This window comes from Lonchura striata, chromosome Z (assembly GCF_050655825.1).
Source record: "Lonchura striata isolate lonStrDom1 chromosome Z, ASM5065582v1, whole genome shotgun sequence".
NCBI classification, from domain to species: Eukaryota; Metazoa; Chordata; class Aves; order Passeriformes; family Estrildidae; genus Lonchura; species Lonchura striata.
Window position 1 is genome coordinate 48,832,623 of NC_140740.1, and position 24,759 is coordinate 48,857,381.

The 24,759-nt window shown below is 40.4% G+C and overlaps 1 protein-coding gene across 9 annotated transcripts in view; it reads right to left on the minus strand.

Moving 5' to 3' along the window:
• Positions 1 to 1,633: 1,633 nt before the first annotated feature.
• ADAMTS12 (ADAM metallopeptidase with thrombospondin type 1 motif 12) overlaps positions 1,634 to 24,759 on the minus strand; it is a 145,849-nt gene continuing 122,723 nt past the window's right edge. For 7 of the 9 annotated variants that reach the window (XM_085567863.1, XM_085567861.1, XM_085567862.1 and 4 more), the window contains 7 exons: positions 22,059 to 22,269; positions 18,887 to 20,035; positions 14,118 to 14,270; positions 11,500 to 11,673; positions 9,750 to 9,896; positions 8,003 to 8,156; positions 1,634 to 5,359 (listed from right to left, as the gene is read on the minus strand). In XM_085567863.1, coding sequence (XP_085423989.1) covers positions 5,154 to 5,359; positions 8,003 to 8,156; positions 9,750 to 9,896; positions 11,500 to 11,673; positions 14,118 to 14,270; positions 18,887 to 20,035; positions 22,059 to 22,269 — 2,194 coding nt within the window. In that variant the 3' untranslated portion in view covers positions 1,634 to 5,153. Of the gene's footprint in view, positions 5,360 to 8,002; positions 8,157 to 9,749; positions 9,897 to 11,387; positions 11,674 to 14,117; positions 14,271 to 18,886; positions 20,036 to 22,058; positions 22,270 to 24,759 lie in introns of those variants that run through there. The other 2 variants (XM_085567864.1, XR_014951664.1) reach the window with 2 other exon arrangements.

Consider the following 24,759-nt stretch of genomic DNA (forward strand, 5'->3'; position numbering starts at 1 on the left):
TGGTTTAATTTTGAGCTGATGCTGGCAGCCAACACGCAGTTCCTTTGGTGGGTGCTTGTGGCAGGATGTCTACACCCCCCTGCCCCTTTACCACAGAGAGCTGGTGCATAGAGAGGTAGCCTGGCCTGAAAGACTCGGCAAGGGGGCAACTGGCGCCAAAAGAGCTCAGTCCTCAGCTAAGAATGAACATTTTAGTTTGGAGAGCTGATGTAGGAAGAGATAAAAGAAATATTCTTGACTAAGAGACTCAGTTTTACAAACTATGAAAGACACACAACTTATCACAGAGGCAGAAACCTTGTACACACACACACTGAAAGTGTAAGAGACCTCTCCCTGGAGTCTGGACACAAGTTCCATGGTTACTTCCCTAGGGATTGAGGGAAAGGATCCCGATGTGTGCTCCACCAACAAAGGGATGGTAAGATACACTGAATCCTAATTTGTATTGTAACATTTAATTAAAGGTACCTTTAACCTCACGCTGTATTTACCGACTAGGAGTCTCTTTCTGTCCTTATTCCTGTGTAGTATTTAGTATTGTAACATTTAATTAAAGGTACCTTTAACCTCACACTGTATTTACCGACTAGGAGTCTCTTTCTGTCCTTATTCCTGTGTAGTATTTAGTTTGGTTTAAGTCTTATTATGTCTGTTAGTTTTATGTCTATTAAATAAAGAATCAATAGACTGAATAAGCCATTGTTAAAGAACTCACAAATGAGAGTGGTTTTGTGGTGCTGGCCATCTCAATAAAGGTACTGCCTGCTGCCAGAGGCCTAGTCAAAAGGCAAGGACTTAACTAAACCCCCACTTCCATTTGTAACAGTGCTGCTTGGCCAGGTCCAGGGGGTGCTGCAAGCTGTGCCAGGCAGTGCAGAAACAACAGGACCTGCTCGTCAGGCTGTGCTGAGCACTTGGTCATCCAGGAATGTGTGCTGGACTTGGCAAAGCAGAGGGAGCTTCCACTCACTCCTCAGATCAGTCCAACCCTCTCCCTTAGAGCACCTGCGAGGGTGCTGTCCCTGTGGGCTGGACTTTCTAAAGTAAAAAGGAGCAACTTCCCGCAACTTCACAGGGTGTTGTGAGGCTGAGCCCATGCATGGATGCATAGGGTGGAGTCTGGGGACAGAGTGAGAATTGATGGTGCTCTCTGCCAGAGCCTAACTTTGCTCCTTGGCAGCATGTTAAGGATCAGGGCTGGACTGATCAAGTTTCTGGGCATAAGCACCAGCAGGACTGGCAAAACTTGAGTGTTGGGAAGATTCGGGGTGTGGGGCAAGGGGCATGCTAATATTATATACATCTCTTCAACAGACACGACAGACACTCTCACTTGCTGCCAACAAATTAAGACATATCTGCTTAAGAAGTGGTAAGATTTCCTCTATTTCATAGGAAATAATGAATCCTTTTACTGTATATTTTTACTTAGCAGCATGCCCTATTCTACTTTTTTCCCCTCACCCATTTTAATTATCTTTTTTATGCTGGAGTATCAAGCACCAAAACAATTCAGTGATGGGGACTCCCGGCATATAAAATATATTTTTAAAGCTTTTGTTTTTTCCTGGAAATTCCATTGTATCAATCTTCTCATACTGCAAACATAAAATACCAGAGACATCAAACATATGCAATGCCATTTATTGAAACTTGAAACAAATGTCATCATAGTTTGCTTTTTAAACTTTGAAATGTTAGAACAAGCTGTGAAAGTGAAAAATATACATTTTTTCCTGAGCAATCTGTTGAAGCTGATGTGTCTTGGGCTAATATGATAATATAATGACAATACACCTCTGCCCTTAGTATTCAGTTCAGTTTTGAGACTAATGACCATCTGGGTTCAGATCATAAATCCACCTTTAATTAAGAACAGTTGCATTGTAACAGCAGTGGCACTGCTCTTTTAAAATGGTTCCTGTTGTCACTATAGTTTCCCTAAAGTTTTAAGCTGAGAAACAGTAATGACTACATTTCCCTGGGTAGAATGATTATTCTGACTAATATCCATAATATAATTTATTCACTTCTTATTAATTTCAAATGAAATAACAGCTCCCTGAAGAAAACAATGAAGGCAGAAATGGTTTAACTCCATACTAGCCCTAAGGAGCACTGGAAAGGACAACTCCTGCAGGCATTTTTCTGTAACCTACACCACATCCACTCAGTCAGCTCCTTTCTCATTAGCCCAAATACATGGTGGCCTCCTTCTGCTGACGTCTGTGAATAAAATGTTATGCAGGTACCCCTATGCACAGATTACTTTGACCAGGAACTTTGTCCCGTCCAAATCCTATAGAATGCTTCTGGGAATGTGTGGAGCACCTGCACTACCCACCAATCCAGGTTGTTTGGCTGTCAGGGAACTACTCTACGCCACACAGCTTGAGCCCAAGCCTTGCCCAAATCCTTCCTGAATCAGGCATGACACCTCTGCTCCTGCACATGATTCAGTACTTCTGTGTCCAGAGGAGTAAGAACTGCCCAGAATTCTATTGCTCAAAGGGTCCCCAGAAGGAGAGAAGCAAACTTGAAACTTAAAAAGCATAATGTCTGGCATTGACCAGCAATACCATGGACATATATTATTGTAAGAATGTGTGCATGTACACACATGCACCATTGCAAGTCATCCCCATATCTGTTAACCTAGCACCACACTTTTAACAGTGGATTTTGTTTTATCAGCACCTAAAACTGGCATTATATTGCCATCAAAGAGGTTAATAAATCTAACCTTATCATGCTGCATATTTTGAACTCCCAGAGACTTCAAGTGAAGAAGCAAGTCCTTAGTCAAAGGACACAAACCTTTGAAAAATGACAATTTGACTCATGGCCATCATTAAGTTAATACATTATAGCCAGGCTGAAATACTTCTATTAACTTTCATAAAGGTCTGTCTAGAAAAAAAGCTACTGCTAGTCATAGATCTGTAACCACAGTGACACTTAAGATTCATGACCATGTGTCTCACTGTATACTGCATAAAATGTTGCATTTCCCTGTACTATAACCTGAAATTGTAAGGTAAGTAGGGTGCAAATCTGAGATTTTGGAAAAAGCCAGAAGAACTAAGGTGTCCAAATTCTACAGAATTCCAAAGGAATCTAAATGTCTGCTCTTGTCCAGCTCTTTTCAAAATGTCCAGCTCTGTTCCAAAGATCTGGTCTTGGTTTCCTGAAGCTTGTTGTAACATGTTCTTCACTAGAAAAACAGGAATGCTATTTGACTAGTGGTGCTGTTACGCCTGAGGCCAGAGGTATGCAGATACTCTTATGGGCCTCAGATTCCTGTCCCAGGAGCCCTCAGTTCCACAATCATTATGGATTTACACTGTAGGAGATGTCTGCTGTGAGTGAGGTGGCAGAGTGCTTCTGTGAATGCGCACTTACGCTCTACTGGGAGATACTGGATGACAAGATAGCTCTACCACTGAACATCTGTGTGAATTACAGTGTTTCCAGATGCCAGTTGGCCTTTATGCTGATGGTGTAAAATTGATTTCAAAATGTAGTATGGGTAATTTCCAGCTAAAATGCCTGCATGCCACACTTGAAGCTGCAGGAAAGGTTTAAGTCTGTCAAGTTGAATTTCAACACACAGGTTAACATGCTGTTAGCAAAATTGTTTTGTTGGGCCAGCTCATTGCTTCTTCCTTTCTTTTTCATTTGTCAAAATCCAGAAAGATTTCAGTTTTTAAATGCAAAAGACTCAACTTCCAATTGTACTTACCTACATTAGCTTACACTTAACTCTTTTGCTTTCTCACTATGTGATTCCTTTACTCTTTGTGCTGTAAAGAGTGGAAATCAATAAAGTGAAGGTTCCTGGTTCTCTGTTCAGCAGCTGTAACACTCTTGAACTAAATATAGCTGACCACTAACATAAAACTGGTGGAAGTTGGAAGTCAAGAGAGAGAGAACAGCACTTTTTCCAAAGGGTAAGTTCTGAGGTTAAATTTTTGCTGTAGAACAAGCTGGTACAACCTTTATGCTGTATCAGTTTCCTGACAGCTTTTTATGTCCTGCTGACATGCATCATTTGTGTTGAATACCTGCAGTTATAGAGACTGGCCATAGTCTTTAGCTGGTTGCCTCATCTAATTTCAAATGGCCTTTGATAGTTAATTAAAAATTTTTCTTTATACTGAAATTGTTCATCTGTTCTATCAGATGGAATGTATAAAACTGTCTGAAAGATTTTGCTGGTTTTTCCCCTAAATGTGTAAAAAATACAGACAGATAAGGCACTTAGGAGAGTGGTTTAGTGGTAGACTTGGCACTGCTGGGTTAGAGGTTGGAATTGTTGATCTTAAAGGTCTTTTCCAACCTAAATGATTCTATGACTACTAAGGTGGTAGATGCAAACGACTTGGCTTTTTTAATTTACCAAGAAATGCTGCTTAAAACATATTTGGGAACTTATTATCCCACATTTTCTGGGCTTTTCAGGCTACAGCAAGACATTTGTAGCAGAAGAAAATTGTCAAGAACAGGTTATGGCTGAGGTAGCCCTTAGAGATTCAGTCAAGTACTAAGCAAAAATTTTTCTCCTGAAAAAAACCAAAGTTCCAATTCATCCTGCCTATCATAAGCATAAGATATTACAAAACTCTGTTTTTAAGTTTACTAACTGAGTAATGAATTAAGAGAAACACTGCCACTTCACCTTGATTCCTAAAAAAGAAAGGCAAGAGAGCATGAAGAAAACTGGCCCATGGCACAGGTACATGTCTGTTGCCCCAAGGACCACCTTCACTAAGCGCTCTTGAGTAATCAGTGCTGGTGTTTCAGGTGGGTTTTGGAAAAGAGATGGAAGAACAAGTTAAACATTAATTACAAAAAATCAGAAAATTCTTGCAAGCCTGTTTCTAGTGTCTATGTATGCCTAAGTAGTACTAGCTGCTGGTACATTGAAAATTATGTTATAAATTTTGGATTACAGAGAAAAAATGGAAATAGTAAATTATGACTGATAACCCTAGGTGATGTGCTTTCCCAGTTTTGATCACAGATTTCCATTTATGCTGGATGGTTCAGAAAAAAATAAGGAACATAAGACATGTAAACAGAAGCTCTATTCAAGGAAACAAGAAAAAAAAAAAAAACAGCTAGTGCCAAGCTGTTTGGTTGTTATTTTCTTAGTTTTGAGGTGGTTTTCTTCTAGATTTAGTGTAATTTTGTTGTTTGAAGGCTCGCTGGTCCCCATGTCTTGCTTTGTTCCGAATTCGGGGCTGACTACACGTGAAGCAGCACTGAGTCTGTATTGATGGCAGCAAGCACTTGCCAATACCTTTCAGCCTCTGGCAGAAGTGAACTGACAGCTGGTCCTTGCTGCAGGGCAGCCCTGTAGTGAAGAAGATGACAAGAATTAGCTGTATTTTGCTGGCACACTCCCTGTATTTCTAGAATTTTGAACTGCTTCATGCCAGATGGTGATGTCTGTTAAGGATCTTATTTATGGTGGCTTTCTCTCCCCTTGTATTATGGGTCAGATTGACCTCCCACTGAAATTCTAGGATTTTTTATTGAACACATGACCTTCTGTTCTGGAAAACACAGCACTCATGACTGTTCAGGGGGACTTTACTTTTGTGGTAGACACAGCTGATCTGTGTTTTCCACTCTGACTTTTCTGCTGATAAGAACTGCTAGAGAAAACCTGGCAACAATTTATTTGAATTTGGTACTTTTGCATTCGTGTAACTGCCCCTAAGACGAGTAGCATGGCAGGGTGCTGCACAGTCAGCCAGGGCAGGCAGGAGAGCACAGACAATGGACATAAAACTGCATGTTCAGCTTGGCTATGCTTTAATTGCTACAGCATCAGAACATGGCAGGGACTGACTGCTGCTGTCTGTACCATGCTAATAGGTCTGTAGTAGCTCTAATGAACTGAGATGGGCCAGATTTTAGCCAGATATTAGAAACTGGAGTTCCTCAGCTGCAAGAAGACAAGGTGTGCAAAAGAAGGAAGATGGTACATTAGCAGGGCTATTCTCCAGCAAATCTCTCAACACTGCAATGGGGGAAACTCAGTGAAAACTTGTATAAAGGTAGTTTAAAGCAGATGAAAGCATTTCTTTTTTTCACACCAGGCTGTGACAGAAAGTCTGCTCTCAGGATATCCATCCCCCAGTGCTAGAAGTTAGGGATGGGAAGCAAAGCAAAGCTTCCATAATCCAGGAAGACATGGTTAGGGACATCTTTTGCCAGTTAAGACACTCATAAGTGTATGGGCCCAGATGGGACTCACCCCAGAGTAATGAGGAAACTGGTGAGAGAACTTGCCAAATCACTCTCAATCACCTACCAGCAATCTTGGCTAACTGGAGAATTTCCAGCTGTCTGGAAATTAGCAAACGTAATTTCCACCTACAGGAGAGTCAGAAGGATGATCCAGGGGACTACAGGTTTGTACAGCTACCTGAAAGGAGGCTGTAGTGAGGTGATGGTCAGCCTATCTTGCCACACCTACAGTGAGAAGACAAGAGGAAATGGCCTCAAGCTGAGACAATGTTTAGAAAACATTTTTTCATTTAGGGTGGTCAGGCATTGAACAGGCTGCTCAGGGAGGTGGTGGAGTCACTATTCCTGGAGGTGCTTAAGAGGCATCTGGATCTGACACTGGGTGATGTGTTTTAGTGGTTCAGGGGTTGCAGTGGCACTGCTGGGTGGATGGTTGGACGGGATAGTCTTGAGGGTCTCTGGACGATTCCATGATTCTGTGAACTTGCTGCCACAGGAGAGGGTGGAAGCAGACAGCACGACAGCATCAAAAAGAGTTGCAACGTATTAATTAAAGTTTAAATAAAAAGGCACTACATGGAAAAGTTTTAATCGTCCTAATGTACATCAGTTGGAAATACTGGAGGACTATCATGGAAATGAATCTCAGGAAAGCAACGAACATCCTGTACTCCTGCTAAGTAGCATTTTTTAATGCTGTTGTTGGAGCCATAAGGGTGGGCTGCATGGACTAGTGCTTACCCAGTAGGGCAATTATTATGTTTCATGGGCCACTTGAGCTTATATTCACAGAAGTAACTATTACTAATATGTGTAGGCAGTATTTATCTGAGTTTGTCTTTCTGAACAGGAGAGGGACAGGAAATGAGCAGACCAATCCACCCCAGGGCAAAACACATGCTAAAATTATTTGAACTGCAGCAGGAGTGATGCATCACTCTAAAGAGCATGTCACATCTGCACTGCCCTCCAGATTCAAACCATTGTCTCACTGTCAAATTAGACCCTTAGCACTGACTAATAGGGAAGATCATCCTCCAAAAGACTTATGAAAGTTATTCTAGAAGGGCTGTGAGATGTTGCTGTTCTTATCTGAGGGTACTTCCTGGATACAGCAGTACATGGACTGCTCATAAAGATGTTATTCCTTTTGTAAGCTTCCCCCTTCCCCGATGCCTCTTTTTTTTTTGGCTAGTAACCATGTACACAGCTGGGCTCCTGGGCCTTTGAAGGACAGAGGACACCCTGACTCACAAGAGCACTTCTCTCAAAATCCTCCTGATTTTGGACAGTCCCACCCTGTGGGCCACTGCGTTTTTTTCAGTGTCTGTAAGAATTTGTTTGCACTCCCTGTCCAGAATTTACAGCTTTCACAGAGGGATCTATCTTAAGAAATGGCATCTGTTTGGACTCTGTGTCCTTCCACAGTCCTGACTGCACCCTGAGTTACCTAAAACAGGCCAATACAAGCAGCCCTACTAATTTAGTTGTGTCATCATAAATTAGGGATGATGCATGCTCAGGGACTGCACTCCTCATCATGGCAACACAAGGCCAGAAGTGCTGGAAGAGACAAGTGTGGTTCTGCCAACAGAGCAACTGAGCAGTAGCAGGTCAGGGTGACCTGTAATTACTGAGCCCACACTACTCAAAAGAAGTTGATAGACTGAGTCAGATCCCAGGTTTTGCAGAATCTCAGCAGAAATGGAGAAAACTGTTTCATGCATGTGTATTACTCTACCTGTATTTTTCCTGCACTCTTGCAGATGGCATTTCTGATATTTTGTGGGCTTGGCTTTATCCACACACATACTGTCATCTTCAGTTTCATTGGTTTCTGTATTCATGCATTTCACAACCCTTTGCTGAATGCCCCCTCCACAAGAAACAGCACACTGAAAGAGTAATTTTAACAATACATAATTTTTTTTACATGGAAATTTTGTAAAATGGCAATATTTGAGCTGTGATGTGACAATAAGCTAATACTGCCATGTGATCCAGAAGCAATGGCATTACAGTACTCTGTGTAGTATGCTCCATCCAGACACCTCCATGCTGCATTTTGGCCAGATTTGGCAGGATATAATACCAGGTAAAAAAAAAGTATAAATACAGCATCTTGGAATGTGCAAACAGGGGAAGAGGACTGTTTTCTACAGAGGAAAAAGATGATTTGCAATGCCAGTCCTACAATATAAGAGACTTGTAAACCAAATTCATACCAATTAGGATGGTTTTTGCTTCCTGTGTTTTCTGACTATCTAAGTTAAACACAAATAAACAATTACAATGTTAGGTCTACAAATGACCAGGTAAAGATTTAAAAAAAAATCCCAATAAGGTTTTGTTTCTTTCCTGGATTTTAAACGGGTGGTTACCCTTTCTTTAGGACAACAAAGGAATTGCCAGCTGGTTGTTCTGGCTGCACACAGAAGGCCACTTTTAAAACACTTTTAAAATATCTTCCTGCACCATTCTGTAAATGTACTTAATTCTTGTGACTTCCGAGAGCATCTGAGAATCTCAATTAATTTTAAATTTTTTCTCTCTACAGATAAATAGTGCCAGCAGATAAAGAATTCAGCAGCTAGAGAATGTCAGCTAATGAAGTACAAGAGATGAAGACATCAATATGGGATTAATAAATAAGTAAAATAGTTGCTATAATGTTTGGTATTCTGTTACTTATTTTATGTGCTTCACTTCCATATTTAAGTGTTACACTGACTCTACATTACCTTATAGTCATGTCCCATCTAATGGCTTTGTGTCAAAACCAACACATTGAATTTTCTGTGTTAAATAAGACTCCAATGTTTCCTGATTTGTGGCTCCTGCTTTTAGCATTCCTTCAACAATCCATTATGCTCTGAGGAGTACTTGTAAGGTATGCAATGTTTATTAAGGAAACGGAAGGGAAAGGTTTCTTTTATCATATTTATTTTATTCATATTTTTCTACTGCTACACATAAATATGTATAGCAACAGATAAATATGTATAGCAGATACTGGAAAGTTCCCCAAAGATACACCTCACATTTATCAAAAAGATTTCTAGGTACTAAGTAGGAGACTATTGGTCAAAATTCAGAATTTCTCTTTGTGTGGGCAAGTGCAGTATTCCCCAAAGTTGTTTTGAGGATCACCTGATCACTTCCAACAGTGGAAAATTGCAAATGTGAAGAGGAAGAATGTTAATGGTAAAATTCCTTTGTCCTTAGACAAGATAAAAGATGCCAGACTTCCAATGACATCTAATACAGCAACAGAAAATAGAAGCTACAATATCTGTCACCTGAAGGAACAGACACGGGCTAGCTATGAAATATTCAATAACATTTTCAGAAGTTCTTCTCTTGCAGCTTCAGCTGTGCATAAAGAAGTGTACTTGCCACAGGGGTTGAGGTTCAGAGACAAGTGGACAATATGACCAAATATGGTCAACTCATGACAAAATATGAAACAGAAATAAACTGAATCCTACCGGGCTCCAGGCCTGGTGAATCCACTGTGTGCAAGGCTGCCTGTTACAGGATGCAATGGCATCAGGTCTCTTGGTCCAGTCACAGTGCCCTTCCCGTGGGCAGGAGACGTGCCGCTCCTGCTGGCCACCACCACACGTCCTCGAACACTGGCAAGAGATGGGCACAGTCAGAGGTGGGAGAGGATCAGAAACCAGAATCAGACCACAAAGATGGCTGGACATGTTAATTTAGAAATGTGGGGCCACAGATAGCAAGACCAGGCTCACAGGACCATGGGTTTAGAAAGATGAACAGGCTAGCCTGTACATCAAGTCCTGAAGTCCAGATATGAAGAAAAACTCTGCACTGGGACACTTATTCCTCCATGTGCTTGGGAAGGAGACTGAGAAGAAGCTAATACACAGGGAAAAGCTTCTCCTGGCACATACTACTGGAAGGACTACAGGGCAGAGTAGAAGTGGCTACACAGAACAGGCAACAGAGAACTGCTCATCAACATCACCAACACCAGCAGCATCTCTAATAAGACAGTAGAAGTCATATATCAGCAGGATTAATCTGTGACATTGACTGAAGACACAACAAGTTCATAAGATGCAGCATCTCATTTTTATGAGCTGGTTTGGGACACTAAAAATTCAATCCATACAACAGTTGAACTCTTTGGCATTAAAAGCATCATACAAAGTAGTGACCCAAGTTATTTTTAAAATATTCTTCTGTCCACATTCTAAAATTACTTATTCACTGATTTTTTTTTTTTTTACTATTTTTTCACTAAGTCTGTAGTAGAGAAATGCTTGAAATACATAAAGTATTTCATACTCTGATATTAAGTAAGGTATAAAATATACTTTGAATAATGCATTGTTACTGTCTTACAAGGAATTGCATCCCTATGGACAGAACAATATATCTGACATCTGATAAATGAACCTCTTCAATCCATTTCTATCCAGAGTCCTTAGTATGAGGACATCTTCCAGGGTTGGACTAGTGTTTTTATAAAGTATTTTAAGCTGCAAACAGATGTAATCATTCCATTATTTCTATTTTTCCTCCCCCTGCTAACTGTTCTGACAGCACACCCTGGCCTCCTCCAGGTGTGATTTATTAGTGCCCCATAAAGGAAATGTGATCACCTCCCTTAAAAGCCCAAAGCATTAGGTCCACATGGCTGCAAACATTGTGACACTTTCTACAGCACTGCTTTCAGTAGGGTTAAATTCTAAAATATAATCAGACCACATGTTTTAGCCGACATAAATATGTGCCTGGATGCCTCTAAGTTTATTGGTACAGATTTATATTATAAAGGGACCCAAAAGTCAGATTTATCTTATGTCTGGTCTAAGCTCCATAAAATTTCAGTCCAAAAGTGTATAAATTTGCCATAATGAGAAGGCAACATTAAAACAGCAGCAAAAAGGATTCATCTAAATGAAACACATTTACTGATCCAATAAGGATAGCGACAACAAATTTTCTTCCAGGTCATCTGCTTCTCTCTTTCATGAAATTTAGGACATGGAAATTTAGAGATCCAGCCGTAAATCACACTCAATCCTAAGAATGATTCTGTGAAGCCTTATGAACACCTGTTGTAATTTTTGCTGTAGCCATGCAAAAGAACTCACCAGCTGTGTGTCGTCCTTGGAACTCAATTTTACCTCACAGCATGGGATCCAACAGCTGCTGTTACCTGAAAGGAAACTGCTGACTCACAAAGCCTCTTTCAAAGAACAGTACCTCACTCCAGGGCTCCACACGCCACTGCAAGCAAGGCTCTGTGTTACAGCTAGTGTTGAACTGTGGTTTATAGCCGAGTAACTGGCAGTGGAAAGGCCTGAGGAGCCGCTTTTCCCCAGCATCAATGCAGTGAACGTCTCGGGTCTTGAAGCCTCCGCTGCAGTTCACAGAGCACTGTACACAAAACAGAGAGGGGCACATCTCCACATGATGAGCCCCACTGAAGGGCTGTACCTTCCCCAGGCAAAGAACAGGAGTACAGCCTACGCTTTGGGCATCCTGAACAGTAGGAATTTCCAGTTTACTGTAACACCAATCTGTTGCGAGGCTTAAACACTGTGGCTTTTCCCGCAGCAGCCTGGAACATGCCATGTAAGTACTTCCCCCACTAAACTGCTATGGCCGTTAATAATATGGATAAATATTCAATTGGCAAGTCTTGCCAGCTATTTCCAAATAATGTCATAGTGGAAGAGTCATAATGCAATAAATACAAAAATGGATTCTGTATGCAGGAAAATTGTCAGTTCCTTAGTTGCTTCAGAGAGAGGAAGGCAGTGAGTAGCAGTTCCCACCCTCATCTTCTTCCCATGCACCTCCAAGGCACCAGGAGAATTCATACCCCAAGAGCAGCCTCAGTTTGAGAAGGTGGGAGGGAAGAGAGAGGCACTCTGAGACTCACTCACAGCCTGTGAAATCACTGCCCAGCTTAGAGCTCTGCTGAGGAGCTAAGTGAACCCTTCCAGTCTCCTTTTTCTAGCCAGAGCTTCTTCCAAGCCTCATGCAGCATACCAAGTCCTGTCTCCAGGCACCAAAATTTAGGACCTTTCCTGCTCTTGAGGAAGAACTGAATTTGCTACCCCAGGGCTAAGGAAAAAATTCACGTTTTGTCTTTAAGCAGAATTAAAGCAAATTCCAGCTGCACCACTGAAAGCTCCTCAAATCACCTTTCACCTTTACCATTATGATGCAATAGCAACAGATGCTATTTTCCTTTGCATAAATAAGCATCCTTTAGTTGAGCAAGGAATCTGAATGTAATACCTCCCCTATGGGATGAAGAATGTATGGAAAGGAAATCCTTGCTCTTGTCCACAAGACAGGTTTTTGTCTCTCTGGATAGAGACAGTGGACAGAAGTGACTCTGTAAGAAACTGAGTACAACAGTCTCAAGATATATGCAAATTATATCTAAGATTTAGTCTGAAGCACCTTTCTTTTAGGGGAGGGGAAGAATTAAATCAGAGTAGAAAACAGAAAAAGCTCTACTGCACTAGCAGGGAAGCCAGACATCTTTCTGTGACAACATGTCTTCAAAATGCTTGAAATGAGTAACCAAAAACAATTGCCACTTGTAAAGCAAGCAAAATTTAACCTTTTTTAATACATGAAACTGTAATTAAGTTAGTACAGTTCACTTGATGGAAAAAATCACAGGTAACACAAATCTGATAGGAGAAGCCTCTTGCCTCAAATGTGTTTCATAACTGGTTTGACATTCAAAAAATTTGCTTCCTATTATATTTCATTCTTAAACCTGATTGCCTGCTATTTTTTGTGACATAACCATCATTCACTTGTTGCAAGAGCAATGACATTTATGAAGAAAAAGTGAAAGTGAAATTGCCCACTGCAGCTGGGAGGGCAGGATGTCTATGTATCTCTTAAAATTAATTTCAAAGGATTAAATGTAGTTATGTAAAGCCTTGGCCTTTCCCGACCTTTCTAAAGAGGCATGTAATTCCTGTTCAAATCAATTTTATGTCTAAGAGCTCAATAATAACACAGGTTTTTTAACTATAACCTTTTATTTATATCAATCTGCCCTCTAGCCCAATGGCAACAACATTGTCCACCAAAATGATCTATATTGGAAAAATTTGAGACACCTATCTTTTTCCTTATTAAATAAACAATATTTTAAACAGAATTTTGTAGTTTATCTCCTTTTAGTCTTGAAAAATAACCCGTGGTTTGAAACTCAATTTTCAGACTGCATGAAGACAAAATGTAATCAGCTTCAAGAAGTCACCTAAGTCCTTCCAGGTGTTCTTCACACAGCTTAAAATATCAAAATGGGACTCAAGCACAATTCTTTGGGCTCTACTTAGCACCCCTGGACACTCTTCTGTCCCTTTAATAGGCTATGGGTATGAAACTAGGACCAAACAGAATCCTACACATAGCAGACTTCGAGGTTATGTGAATGGGGAATAAACCATTTCAAGAGACAGTACATGGTGACAACTCCCTTTCCCAAATTCCCAATGCTCCTTAAAATTAGGATATATCCCTGGAGGCAGAGATTAAAAAGATGCCACAAGCAACTATGTACAGGTTTGCCCCGTCAGCTCCATAGAACACAAGCAGTGAGTCCTGCTTGCTCTAGATGCAAGAGTTAATGAGCACAACCCACCACAGGAAGAACAAAATTCACAGCAGATGTGTTTCCAGATATAACTTGGTCAGGAAATTAGTAAATTAGTGCTGAATGGTCAACTGGGAATCATTCATGCATTCACTGAGTAAATAATTGTTTTAAAAATGAAATATTTAGAGTTTCATACCCACTGAAATTTGCAAGCTTACTGTTCATACACAGCTTTGAATGAAGTTACCTTGCTCCAATTTCCTGTTTTCCAGCTAGCACATGGGCGGAGATAACATCTCCTTGCAGAATCAGGCTTTTTCATGTTCTGACAGTGAGATATATTCCTGCTGCTGCACTCCACATGTCTCCAGAAAGCCCCCATTCCACAGGTTGTAGAGCACTGCACAAGGACAAGAGGAAAGCCCAGGGGCAAGCTCAACATTAGTACATAATTCTGGAAACAATCCTGGAACCTAAATATAAATATCTAGAGCCCTTTTAGATGACATATGTTATTGGAGATACCTGAAAGAAGATTTGAAATTCACCCATATTTTACTTAATATTCTGAATGAGGGCTTTCTTTGGTTTCTTAAGACAATACCAATCCTGATTTATACCATGCACTTCTTTTCTTTGGCAAACCCCTGCTTACCAAGACATTCTAAATCTGTACCAGCTGTTCCTGTTTTCTTCTACTATCTTTGGCAATCCAAAGTAAAATGGAATTGCAAGCAATCTTCACCATGTTCCCTCTCTACCTCTAATACTGCTGATAAAAGAGTCAGATAATTGAGTGCATGATGCTGAAAATCTTAAATATGTGAGAATCTTAAGAAAACTGTACAGGAAAATGTTTATCTAAATCAGGAAGTGGCTGAGCGTTTTCAGCATCTGTGAGGATTTTTGTGTCTCTTTCGAGGAAAGAGAATATTAATTATTCCAAGCCATATCCCAAGAGTGCAAACTCCTCACAAAAAACCCCAAACACTGTCATTGTATTCTGAAGCAGGAGGGGTTGAAAAGTGGTTGGAGACACCCATTAACCTTTTTCTGCCTTAAAAAGGGTGGGTCAGTGACCTATACATGTAGAGCCAAACTGAACACACACTAAGCAGCCTGTAGCTGGCATGAGAAACAGCCATAATATTGGATTAGACTTAATCCAAGCAAAATAATGAAAAGAGCAAATGCTGTTGTCTGGTTTGAACTCCCTGTATGGCAGTGGGAAAGTTAAATACAGAATGCTGAATAAGTGTCCTTGGAAAAATAAGGAAACTTAAACTGAAGCTAAGGCAGGAAAAAAAGTCAACACTGGAGATGTTTGATCCCATGGCAATTCCCAGGATGTGTGTCCAAGTGGCCACAAAGGTCCTATTAAAGGAAACTGCATACCACTGCTCTATTTTGCCTAGTGACACACCTATCCAAGGCAACTTTTCTGACTGAGAGGAGAGACTGCCCTTGTCTTGCTTTCTGATGGCTTGATGCCTTCCCCAGCTTTGCCACACCAGTGTGACAACACCAAGACTTCACTAAAGGGATGCTTAAGTCTTTGACTGAAGCCCCTTTCTGAGCACACCTGAGAAGAGTAAAGGTGACTCCATGGATGATGCTGGACAGATCATATGGAGAAAGATTTATGTTCTTGTCTGAAGAAGGTGAAACACCAGGATTTTTTCAAACCCTGTTGTGTGGAGGCACAGGGTCAAGAGAGGAAGGCATGATACCTCAAATGGTTTCAGAATAAAGCCTTAGCTTTCTTGGCTGTCATTTGATGCTCAGTAAGTTTCTGAAGACATACTGCTTTTCCTTTTGTCATTTGGGAACCAAAATTTCCTCTTGGCACGGTAAATGTTGGGCACAGAGGGACAAAGTGCAGGCGACTTTACATGACCAACAGAAGAATGAAATGACCAATATTAGAGTGAAATGATCTCGTGGTAATGGAGTATCTTTGCTACCCAGAAAGCTCTTAGAAAGAGAAGTGACAGCCCAGAATAGCCTAGAAAGTAGTAGGAAAGAAGTAAAATTTACAGGCAAGCACTGGTGGAAATGGGCACTGTTTTTGCCCTACTCAAATTAGTGCTCTCCCTTGAGGGGACAAGTGCCAGCCCTCTTATGGGACATGCCACACCTTTCCACCTCAGTGACTATCACTGCTCTTGGCACTATTTATTTACTAGTATGGACATCTCCTACAGAGTAAAGCAATGTCAAAATATTGACAGCTACTAAAAGAGAAAGAGCACAGCAAGATATTCATCAGGGTAGGTGCAGTGGTCTTGAACTACCAATGCCTTGGAGAGATGTCATGTAGAAACAGATTCAAAGTTTTACTAAGGATGGGCAAACAGAGCAAAAATAAAGTCAGAAAACTATAGATTGAAAATTAATTAAAAGTAATGAACAAAAAGAAAAGGTTCTGTGAATGTCAGACTCAAGGTGTGTATGTGAAATAGATAACTCTTATTTAATGCAAATGAGAATAGTGACTTTATTAATAGACCCATGGAATGGTTGTAATTGGAAAGGACCTTTGCTCAAGTAGGGCCACCTAGAGGCAATTTCCTAGAACCATGTCCAGACAGCTTCAAGAGTATCTCCAATGATAGAGACTCCATAAATTCTCTTTTTCATCACTTCTTCAAATTTGAAAAATGAAGTTCAATGTGCCACACTTCCCATAAAATTTATTTTAACAAGAAACAACAGCTTGCATGAGAGTAGCAAAAGACTACTAAATTATTAAAGAATAACAAAGTTAGATGCATTAAGATCTTCAAATTGACTCATCAGTTCTGTGAAACCAAATGTATTAACTTTATATTTATTCAAGTGTTTATTCAATAATCTTTGAACTGTTGAAAATCAATTTTTATAATAGACTGGAGAAGTCCCAGAGGATTAGATAAGACTATCTTCCAATTTATCACTAGGAAAATAAAAAATCCTATCTGTGGTCTAATGGAATGCTTCACCCAAGCACACTTCACAAGATAAAAACCAAATTATTAAGCAATCAAGACCAAAATGGCAAATATTAACAAAGATGATAATGCAATCAAAAGGCCCATATGGACCCATCTAGAAGAAATAATTCAATTGAGTCTAATAACTTTTTCTGACAGTGGAACATGGCTTAATGAAAATAAGGAGCTGGCTGCTGTGATGCATTTTTACATGATCCTGTAAAGCATTTTCAAAGCAAATATAAATACAGTTTAGGTGAAATAATTAAAAGGTTAGTGTTCAACTAACTGAAAAATTGTAATAAACTGGTTCTCACTTATTCAATGTCAAAATGAACAGACATTTCAAATATGGTTCTACAGGGCTCCAAAGCCAGGCTCTCTTCAGCAATTTCATTAACTAACTGAATGAGGAAAGACAACATGCATTTAAGGCATTTGAAGATGATTACAAGCTTGGAGAGTAGGCAGGAATGTTGAAATCTGAATTAAATGACATCTCACCTCATGAAAACTGTAAGAAAGCAGTAGCCTGAAATAAAAAAATGGATATAAAATACTACATTTAGGGAAAACTTTTTATGTATACACAAACATACACACACACACACACACACACACACACACACACACACACACACACACACAAACATATATATCTTCACACACACAAACACATAGCTCCGAAATGCAACTGAGAACTTCTGCAGATTTAGAAATACTGTAATAGGGATCCAGCATTTACAATGAACCACAAATTGAATATATCAAAGCAAGATGGTTACAAAACAAGACAAATCTAATTTCTGCATTCACAAAGAGGTTAATACATAAAATGGTAATAATGAGTTGATTTTATATGTCATGTGTCCACTGGGACCACAATGAACATCATTGACAAAAAATATGTGATGAAACTGAAGCAAGATCAGACAAGAAAAATGAAATCCTCAGATATTTAGAGAACACAAGGAGAATCTCAAAAGAATTTAGATGTCAGACCCCAAAAGAGTTATTAAGAAGATAATTTTCCTCCACAGTCTGCACATAAGAAAAGAGAATCCTCATTTTCAGTATAGAAGATGTTTGTAATGTATAAGGAAAATATTTCAAGGTGAACAATAAATGAGTAGAACAGTAGCATCTCTGATTCATTTAATCTCTGACACGCCTTTGCTCAGGCTGTGGGGGCTTGGGGCCACAACCATTCTCCTGATCTTTTCTTTTAGGATCTTGCACTCAAGCAGACCTAAAAGCAGGTCTTCTCGTATAGGGATATGTGCAGGAGGGAATGATTCACCTATCCCATTAGAACATGGGAAGCTAAGGCCATTCTAAGCTGGCCACAGGAACGCACAAGATGAAAGCTCAAATTGCCATCAGTACATGTCCTGAACAAGTGCTGATGCACTGAGGACAAAGCAGGGATCTTACCCACTGTCTGCATCCAACACCATCTCAGGGATCTATATATGCCTCCAGTGACATGAGATACACTTAGTAATCTCATGCTGTCCTTTTTGGCCCTGAATTTCTGCATTTCTGTGATTGTGAATCATTCCCAGCAGACCCAAGAGCCAACAGGTGCACAGAAACAGAACTTGGATAGCATTCTCCATCAGTACTGAGACAGAGGCAGATCAGCACTAGGAAGTTTCCAGATCTGACCCTCTTTAGCCTGGAAAAAAGGCCACCAAAAATGAGATGATTAGTTCAGACACCAACAGCTCTCAGTTCCAGGTGAGTTCAAGAATATAAAATCCATTAGCATAAAAGGAACTCTGTTTACAGAAAAATAAAACTTTACAGTTGGAAGGGTATTAAATATAAGTTGGTAAATTATGGCCAAGCCCCATGATGACTATATTCATTCTCTGTAAGCAAGCTAATCTTAGGTATTCCAAGTTACCTTTTTTCTTGTGGTTTTTCATATGTACAATACTGATTTCAGATAATTGTGACAAACTAAGAAACTCCATTTCCTGAGCAGTGTTTCAGACTGCTGTTCACATTCACCGCTTCTTATGAGCAAAAAATAACTTACCTCACTCCAGTTGCCTACTATCCAGTAGGCATCACTGGGCAAACTGTTGGATGTTATTATGTGGTTGCTGTCTGTGACATTCATTAAAACACCCTCAGACGCTGCATTTTGGTTGTTCAGAGTATGCTTGGGAGCTGAGGATTGTGTGCTAGTGGTTATGGTGTCAGGCAGCTTTATTTCTTCTCTGCTGTCAGTCTGGTCTCCTGGTGCATGACCAAGCTCTGTAGGCATTTCTGTAACCAGTGCTTGTGGGGTTGTTACTTCTACAACAGGCACATCAACTTGCAGACTGACATAGTTTGCTGCTGTTGGAAATGCCAGCTCTTGTTCTGCTCTGCTTACAGGATTGAGCACAGAAAAGTCTCGCTGATGAGATGCCAATGGGGTCTGAGAAGTCATACTCTCACTCTGAGTGACAGGAGAACCAGTGCCCAAGGTTGTGCTTCTGGTCCTGATTTCAGGATTGAGTTCTGTGCTGTAAAAGAGATCAACTGTTTTCTTGCTGACTCCAAATGGCCCATCAGTGTTGTCAGATTCCTCAGTTAAGTAATCATAGCTGGAAGTTATTTCTGGATTACTGGTAGAAGAGGAAACAGGAGTGTCCTTACTTATTTGCATCTCATTCTCTGCAGTAAAAACTGGCTCATTTTTAGAAGTGTTTTCAGCATGCCTTATATTTTCAGTACTTAAGCTGTTATGAAAAGGCCATGAAGTGCTATTTTGATATGAGCTATTTTCAGTAGAAACCATTGGGTAATTGTAAACATCACTTGATTCAGCAAAATTACTTTGTACTGTCCTGTTGGCTGCTCCCTCTTTTCTTGAGACATTGACCAAACCAGAGGACGTAGACAAACAGGGAGTTACGCTTTCATGCTTGGGTATTTTTGTTGTAGTATGGAACTTGGGGTTTGGTCTGGGTGTTCTGTGAGGAAGACTCCACTCAGGATTGGCAGTTGTTTTTCTGATTATGATCTTGCCTCTTCTGGGTGCCTGTGGGGGAATCAGAAATCTTCCAGCAGAAGGGCATTGCTGAAGACCACATAGGGCTTTAGAGTTTGGTCTCTTGGAACTATCACATGGCTCATCATTATTTTTGGCACAAGTGACATTACGAGTCCTTATTCCACCACCACAAGTGACTGTGCACTGCAAATGAAACAGAATTAATGTATTTCTCCTGCACAGAAGTATCAGATGATGTTTGTTTATAACAAAGAAACATCATGACAAAAAAATCAATTACAACGCTTTTCCTGAAGAACAAGCTTCTCATTCTAGAGATGTTCCACTACCATGGAGTTATTTCCAAATTTTTTGACAGTAAATGTCACCTCAGGGAAATAGTGAGAAAAAAATTACATGATAAAGACAAAATATTAAAGTAATATGATAGAATTTGACTTCTTCATTGACTCACAAAGTTATTTAGTCAATACCTTTTCTACCAGATTGAACCTGGAATTGAACACACACCTGATGGGCTCAGTGCTGCTCACAGTGCTATAAACCTGCTGTGGTGATCCACGCAGCTCACAGACCCTTGCTGACTTTATGAAATTGATTTTTCATTCAGTCACTAGTACAAGCACGAACTGCTGCCAGAGCTACTAGCATGTCTGTTCTCAATTAGAGACTACCAAAACTATTTAGCCAACCTGGCTTCTATTTAAGTGACAGCACTGCTGTGTATAGAGTGCTGGCAGCTAAGGAGACCCAGATTTTCTGTGATGTTTTTCATCCTCAGGCCCACAGGTACAGCCATGCCTTCAGCAGCTATCCTGCAACTAAGGATCTTACAAAATCACACTTCTCTGGTTGGAGATACTAAGGCTGGATGACTGGTTGAGTAGGAGTGGAGATGTTACAAAAAAATCTACTGGCAGAATTCTTCTTAGGAAGCAGGGAAGCCTAACCAGGTGCTCAACATGAAGTGATAAACTCTCCTTTTGCCAGGACTTTATTGCCCCTGGCACATTTAACTCATTTTAGAGCTAGTCTGGATCACAGGGCAGTAGAAACACCAGTGACTTTGTGTTGCTGGAGTACACTGTTGTTCACAGCTGTAAAATAACATCAGCTCTACAACAACAGGAGCAGGAAAGCAACCAGTGTTGCTTCACAGTAGACAGGTTCATCAGCTCCTGTCATTTTTGCAGGTGAAATACTTGTCCTACACTCACTCTCCAGTTTCTGAAGGTGTAAAAATGCATTTTTGTCAGTAAGTTGTAAATGTAATCCAACAGTATATGAGCACAAGCAGTGTGCCATTCCTATATAATTGTACTGCTAGTCATGTAAATTCAATCTATTTTTTCACAGGAATTTAAAGCATGGGGGTTACTCAATTAACAAAACAAACAACATTCTGTGAGGATGGTTTGTGAGCATAACCAATCCAATACAGTCACAAGATCTTTTAGTACAGTATGTGACTTTGTTCTCATAGCAGTGAGTCTAATAAAAACGCAGACTGAGGAGAAAGATGAGAGTGGAGTTTTCAAAAAAGAAGGGAAGATAGTATTTACAGCTGGAAGGGACCCTCAACAATCCAACTGCCTAAGCACTTCATGGGTGACCAACATTAAAGGCATGCTGTTAAGGGCACTGTCCAAATGCTCTCTTAAACACTTATAGGCTGGGGACATTGAACACCTCTCTAGGCAGCCTGTTCCAGGATTTGACCACCCTCCCAGAAGAGAAATGCTTCCCGATGTCCAACCTGAACCTCTCCTGGTGCAGATCTGAACAATTCCCATATGTTCCCAAAGCTATGGGAGAAAGGCAGAGTCTTGGATGCAAGAGATATGAATGTAAAGAATTTTAAAACACTTTGTTGACCTACAGAGTTGACAGCAGTCATCCCCCTAGTCTGGCCCACAGCAGCCATTGCTCTCACACAGATTCTTTAGCAGTAAGCACATTACATTCTACACTCCCAAAAGCTCAGCAAATTAACATGCAATGCCTCCTAAAGTCTTTGGGAAGCAGGGCTGATTTGTTGTTTTTTTTCTTTTTCTTTCTGCACAAAGGATCTGTGAACACATTAAACTACAAAAAGGTATTTCAGAAAAAAATTAAAAAGACAAAACAGCTGGTCATTAGTCCTCTCAGCTGACTATGATAGACAATTTTGAGAAAAGGTTCCGTGTTTCAGCTAACATGGATTTACCTCAGTCCAGTTGCTCACTGTCCAGTCAGACGGGCACAAGATATCTCTGTTGCATGAGAGATGGGTCTTTGGTTTAAGCAGGTGCTGGCACTCTGTGACATCCAGTGCTTGCTCATCAGATCCCACTGTCTGGATGCAAAGTACAGTTCTCTTCTTCTGTCCTGCTGGACCACATGTGGTTGAACATTTCTGCCACTCCCCTGCCCACCACCTGAAAAGCAGCAGGGTGAGAAACATCAGAAAACAACCCACCACAAGCACATCAAGGAAAAGGTCAAAGACTGCAAGAAAAAGAGCCAGTAAATGTGGGCTCAGATATATGCTCTTCATATAAGGTTCAGATCACTCAAGCTCTCCCATCCACCTTGTGCTCTAGTACCAGCCAGTCAGTGAAAGAGAGAAGACAGAATCAGGCAGGATTTCCAGACAAAGTAGGCAACAAGCATTATGCTTCAATAAAGTGTAAAAATCTATTAAGTAAGTAGTCCTTCAAATCCAAATCTGAGGAACTGCTAGCAAATCTACTTAAGCAAGTAATCTATTTACTCTTATTGTTTGTCTGTTTATTGCTACCTCGGTACAGAAGAGTTAACAAATGAGAATCACTGGGGAGCACAGAGGTCCCTTTACACATGTCTAAACAGCCAGTACTGCACAAATACTCAAACTGGCTCTCCATAAGGGTTACCTCCCTCCACAAGACCTCTTCCTATTATGGGAAGCAGTGAGGCACACAGCCCCAAAACCAGGTTAGTCAGAGCTATGCTGTGTGGGATCTGTGCCCTCAGTACTGTGTCCAGGCCTGCATTAGGCTGGACTTTTCTGTACTTCATTCCTTCATGAAGTAGAAATGAGCCCTCTATATGTCTCTGTCATGACTGAAGTCAGTCTTCCATGCTGTGGTATGCAATTTTCCACCAAACTGAGGGTAACTCTTGAAACAAGATTTTTGGTGTTCATTTAAGTTAACAAAATGAATTAAGCATTTACATTCTAGCTTGTAGGGTAATGTGTTGAATTTTAACCTTTTACTTAAGAAGCCTCTGCCATGGTACAAAAGGGCATAAGAGAATGCAAATTACTGAAGCTTCTTGCATAAAGAACAATACCAGAAATGACTGGAGATACCAAGAACCCAGATAAAGAGGCTCCTCTGTCCCTAAGCCTACTGACAGACGGGACTCAGATAAGCACCAAAGGACCAAAAGTGCACGCTCAAAGGAGAGAAGTTCAAAAGTTCAACCATGAGGAAGACCACGATCTTCAGCCTCAGGACCACCAAAAGACCCCCATGCGACCACCACAGCAAACCACGTGTGCCCACAAGGGCATGGACCTATTCAGCATGAGAGGCGAGGGCAGGCGGGGCCAGGGGTTGAATATGCAGGACAGTTGTGTAATGTCCTGCATATGGAACACCTTTGGGAATAAAGGTTTGGGTCAGACTGAGGCTCAGGGCACAAGTCTCGGAGAGCGATCTCACTTGTGTTGCCACTGACAATACATACCCACTTCAGAACTACCCCAAGCTGTGGAGTCTATTTATTTATTCCACGTATCGCTTCAACTCTTTCCTCTATAATAGCATTTTCCAGCACAAAACACCTTACCTACAGCAGCTGTTCCCTTTACATTTGGTTTGCATTAGCATTTCTCCAGCGTCATCCAACTACTTTTTCCTATGCTGACCTAGAGCAACTTGTGCACCTGCATATCTGCCCTCTGTGATAAGAATGGGGAGCAAAAATGTCTGGGTTTCTACAGTTTGAGAAGCATTGGCATCAACTGAGACATTTACCTGAAGATTTATCTTTATAGTTGAAAAAAAGAAGGAAAAAACATTAAACCAAGAAAAGCCTTTTTCCTTCAGTTAAGCATGCACTAAGAAAGAATACAACTTCAAGCTGCTGCATAAAAAATCTGTCCCAGCTCTAAACTCTAAGCTACAACAGTTCCCTAACAATATTGCTTGTTCCAGAGTTTTCAAGGAGGTCACAACAAAGCCTTATAGTGAAAACAAAGCAAGAATATACTTTAAAAACACCTATCTAGAAAAAAAGGTAGAAAAAAATTGCTTTTGACTTACAATCAACAGTATTCTAGTTTTGTTTTTTTTTAAGGTCTGTGAACTTAAAGACAAAATAATCCTATTCTGATAAATACATCAAAGTTCAGCATCCAGATTTATAACAGTTTTTATGCTTTGTCTTTGCTGATAATCCCTCTCCCCTCCCTACTCTAGTTTCCATGTTCCTTAATTCATTTTTACTTCCATTGCAAGTGAACTGCCACTGATGTGGAAGGCACTGGCATCTATTCCTAATAATTAATGAAAAAACAACCCAAACATCTAAGACTCAGAGCTATCAAGCTACAATACAGCTTATCTGTGCAGCCATCTGGACCTCTCTGTAGTACGTACACCTATCTTCTTCCTGTTTAGTAATCTATAAATACAGCATTTCCTCTTAAGTTACCCCACAGCCCTTCATGGCACTGACTGCTTTGCTCCAGAATGTAGTCCACTGTCACCATAACCCAGTGGTAAGAGCTCTGGACCAATTAAACTAAATGGACAAATTAAACTAAAAAAATATCCTAAACTATCTTTCCAAATAAACTAATATTCCAAATTAAACTAAAAAACATCTAAAAAAATCTACCCAAAATATCTTTCTCTTCCTCTTGCCTTCCTTCAGAT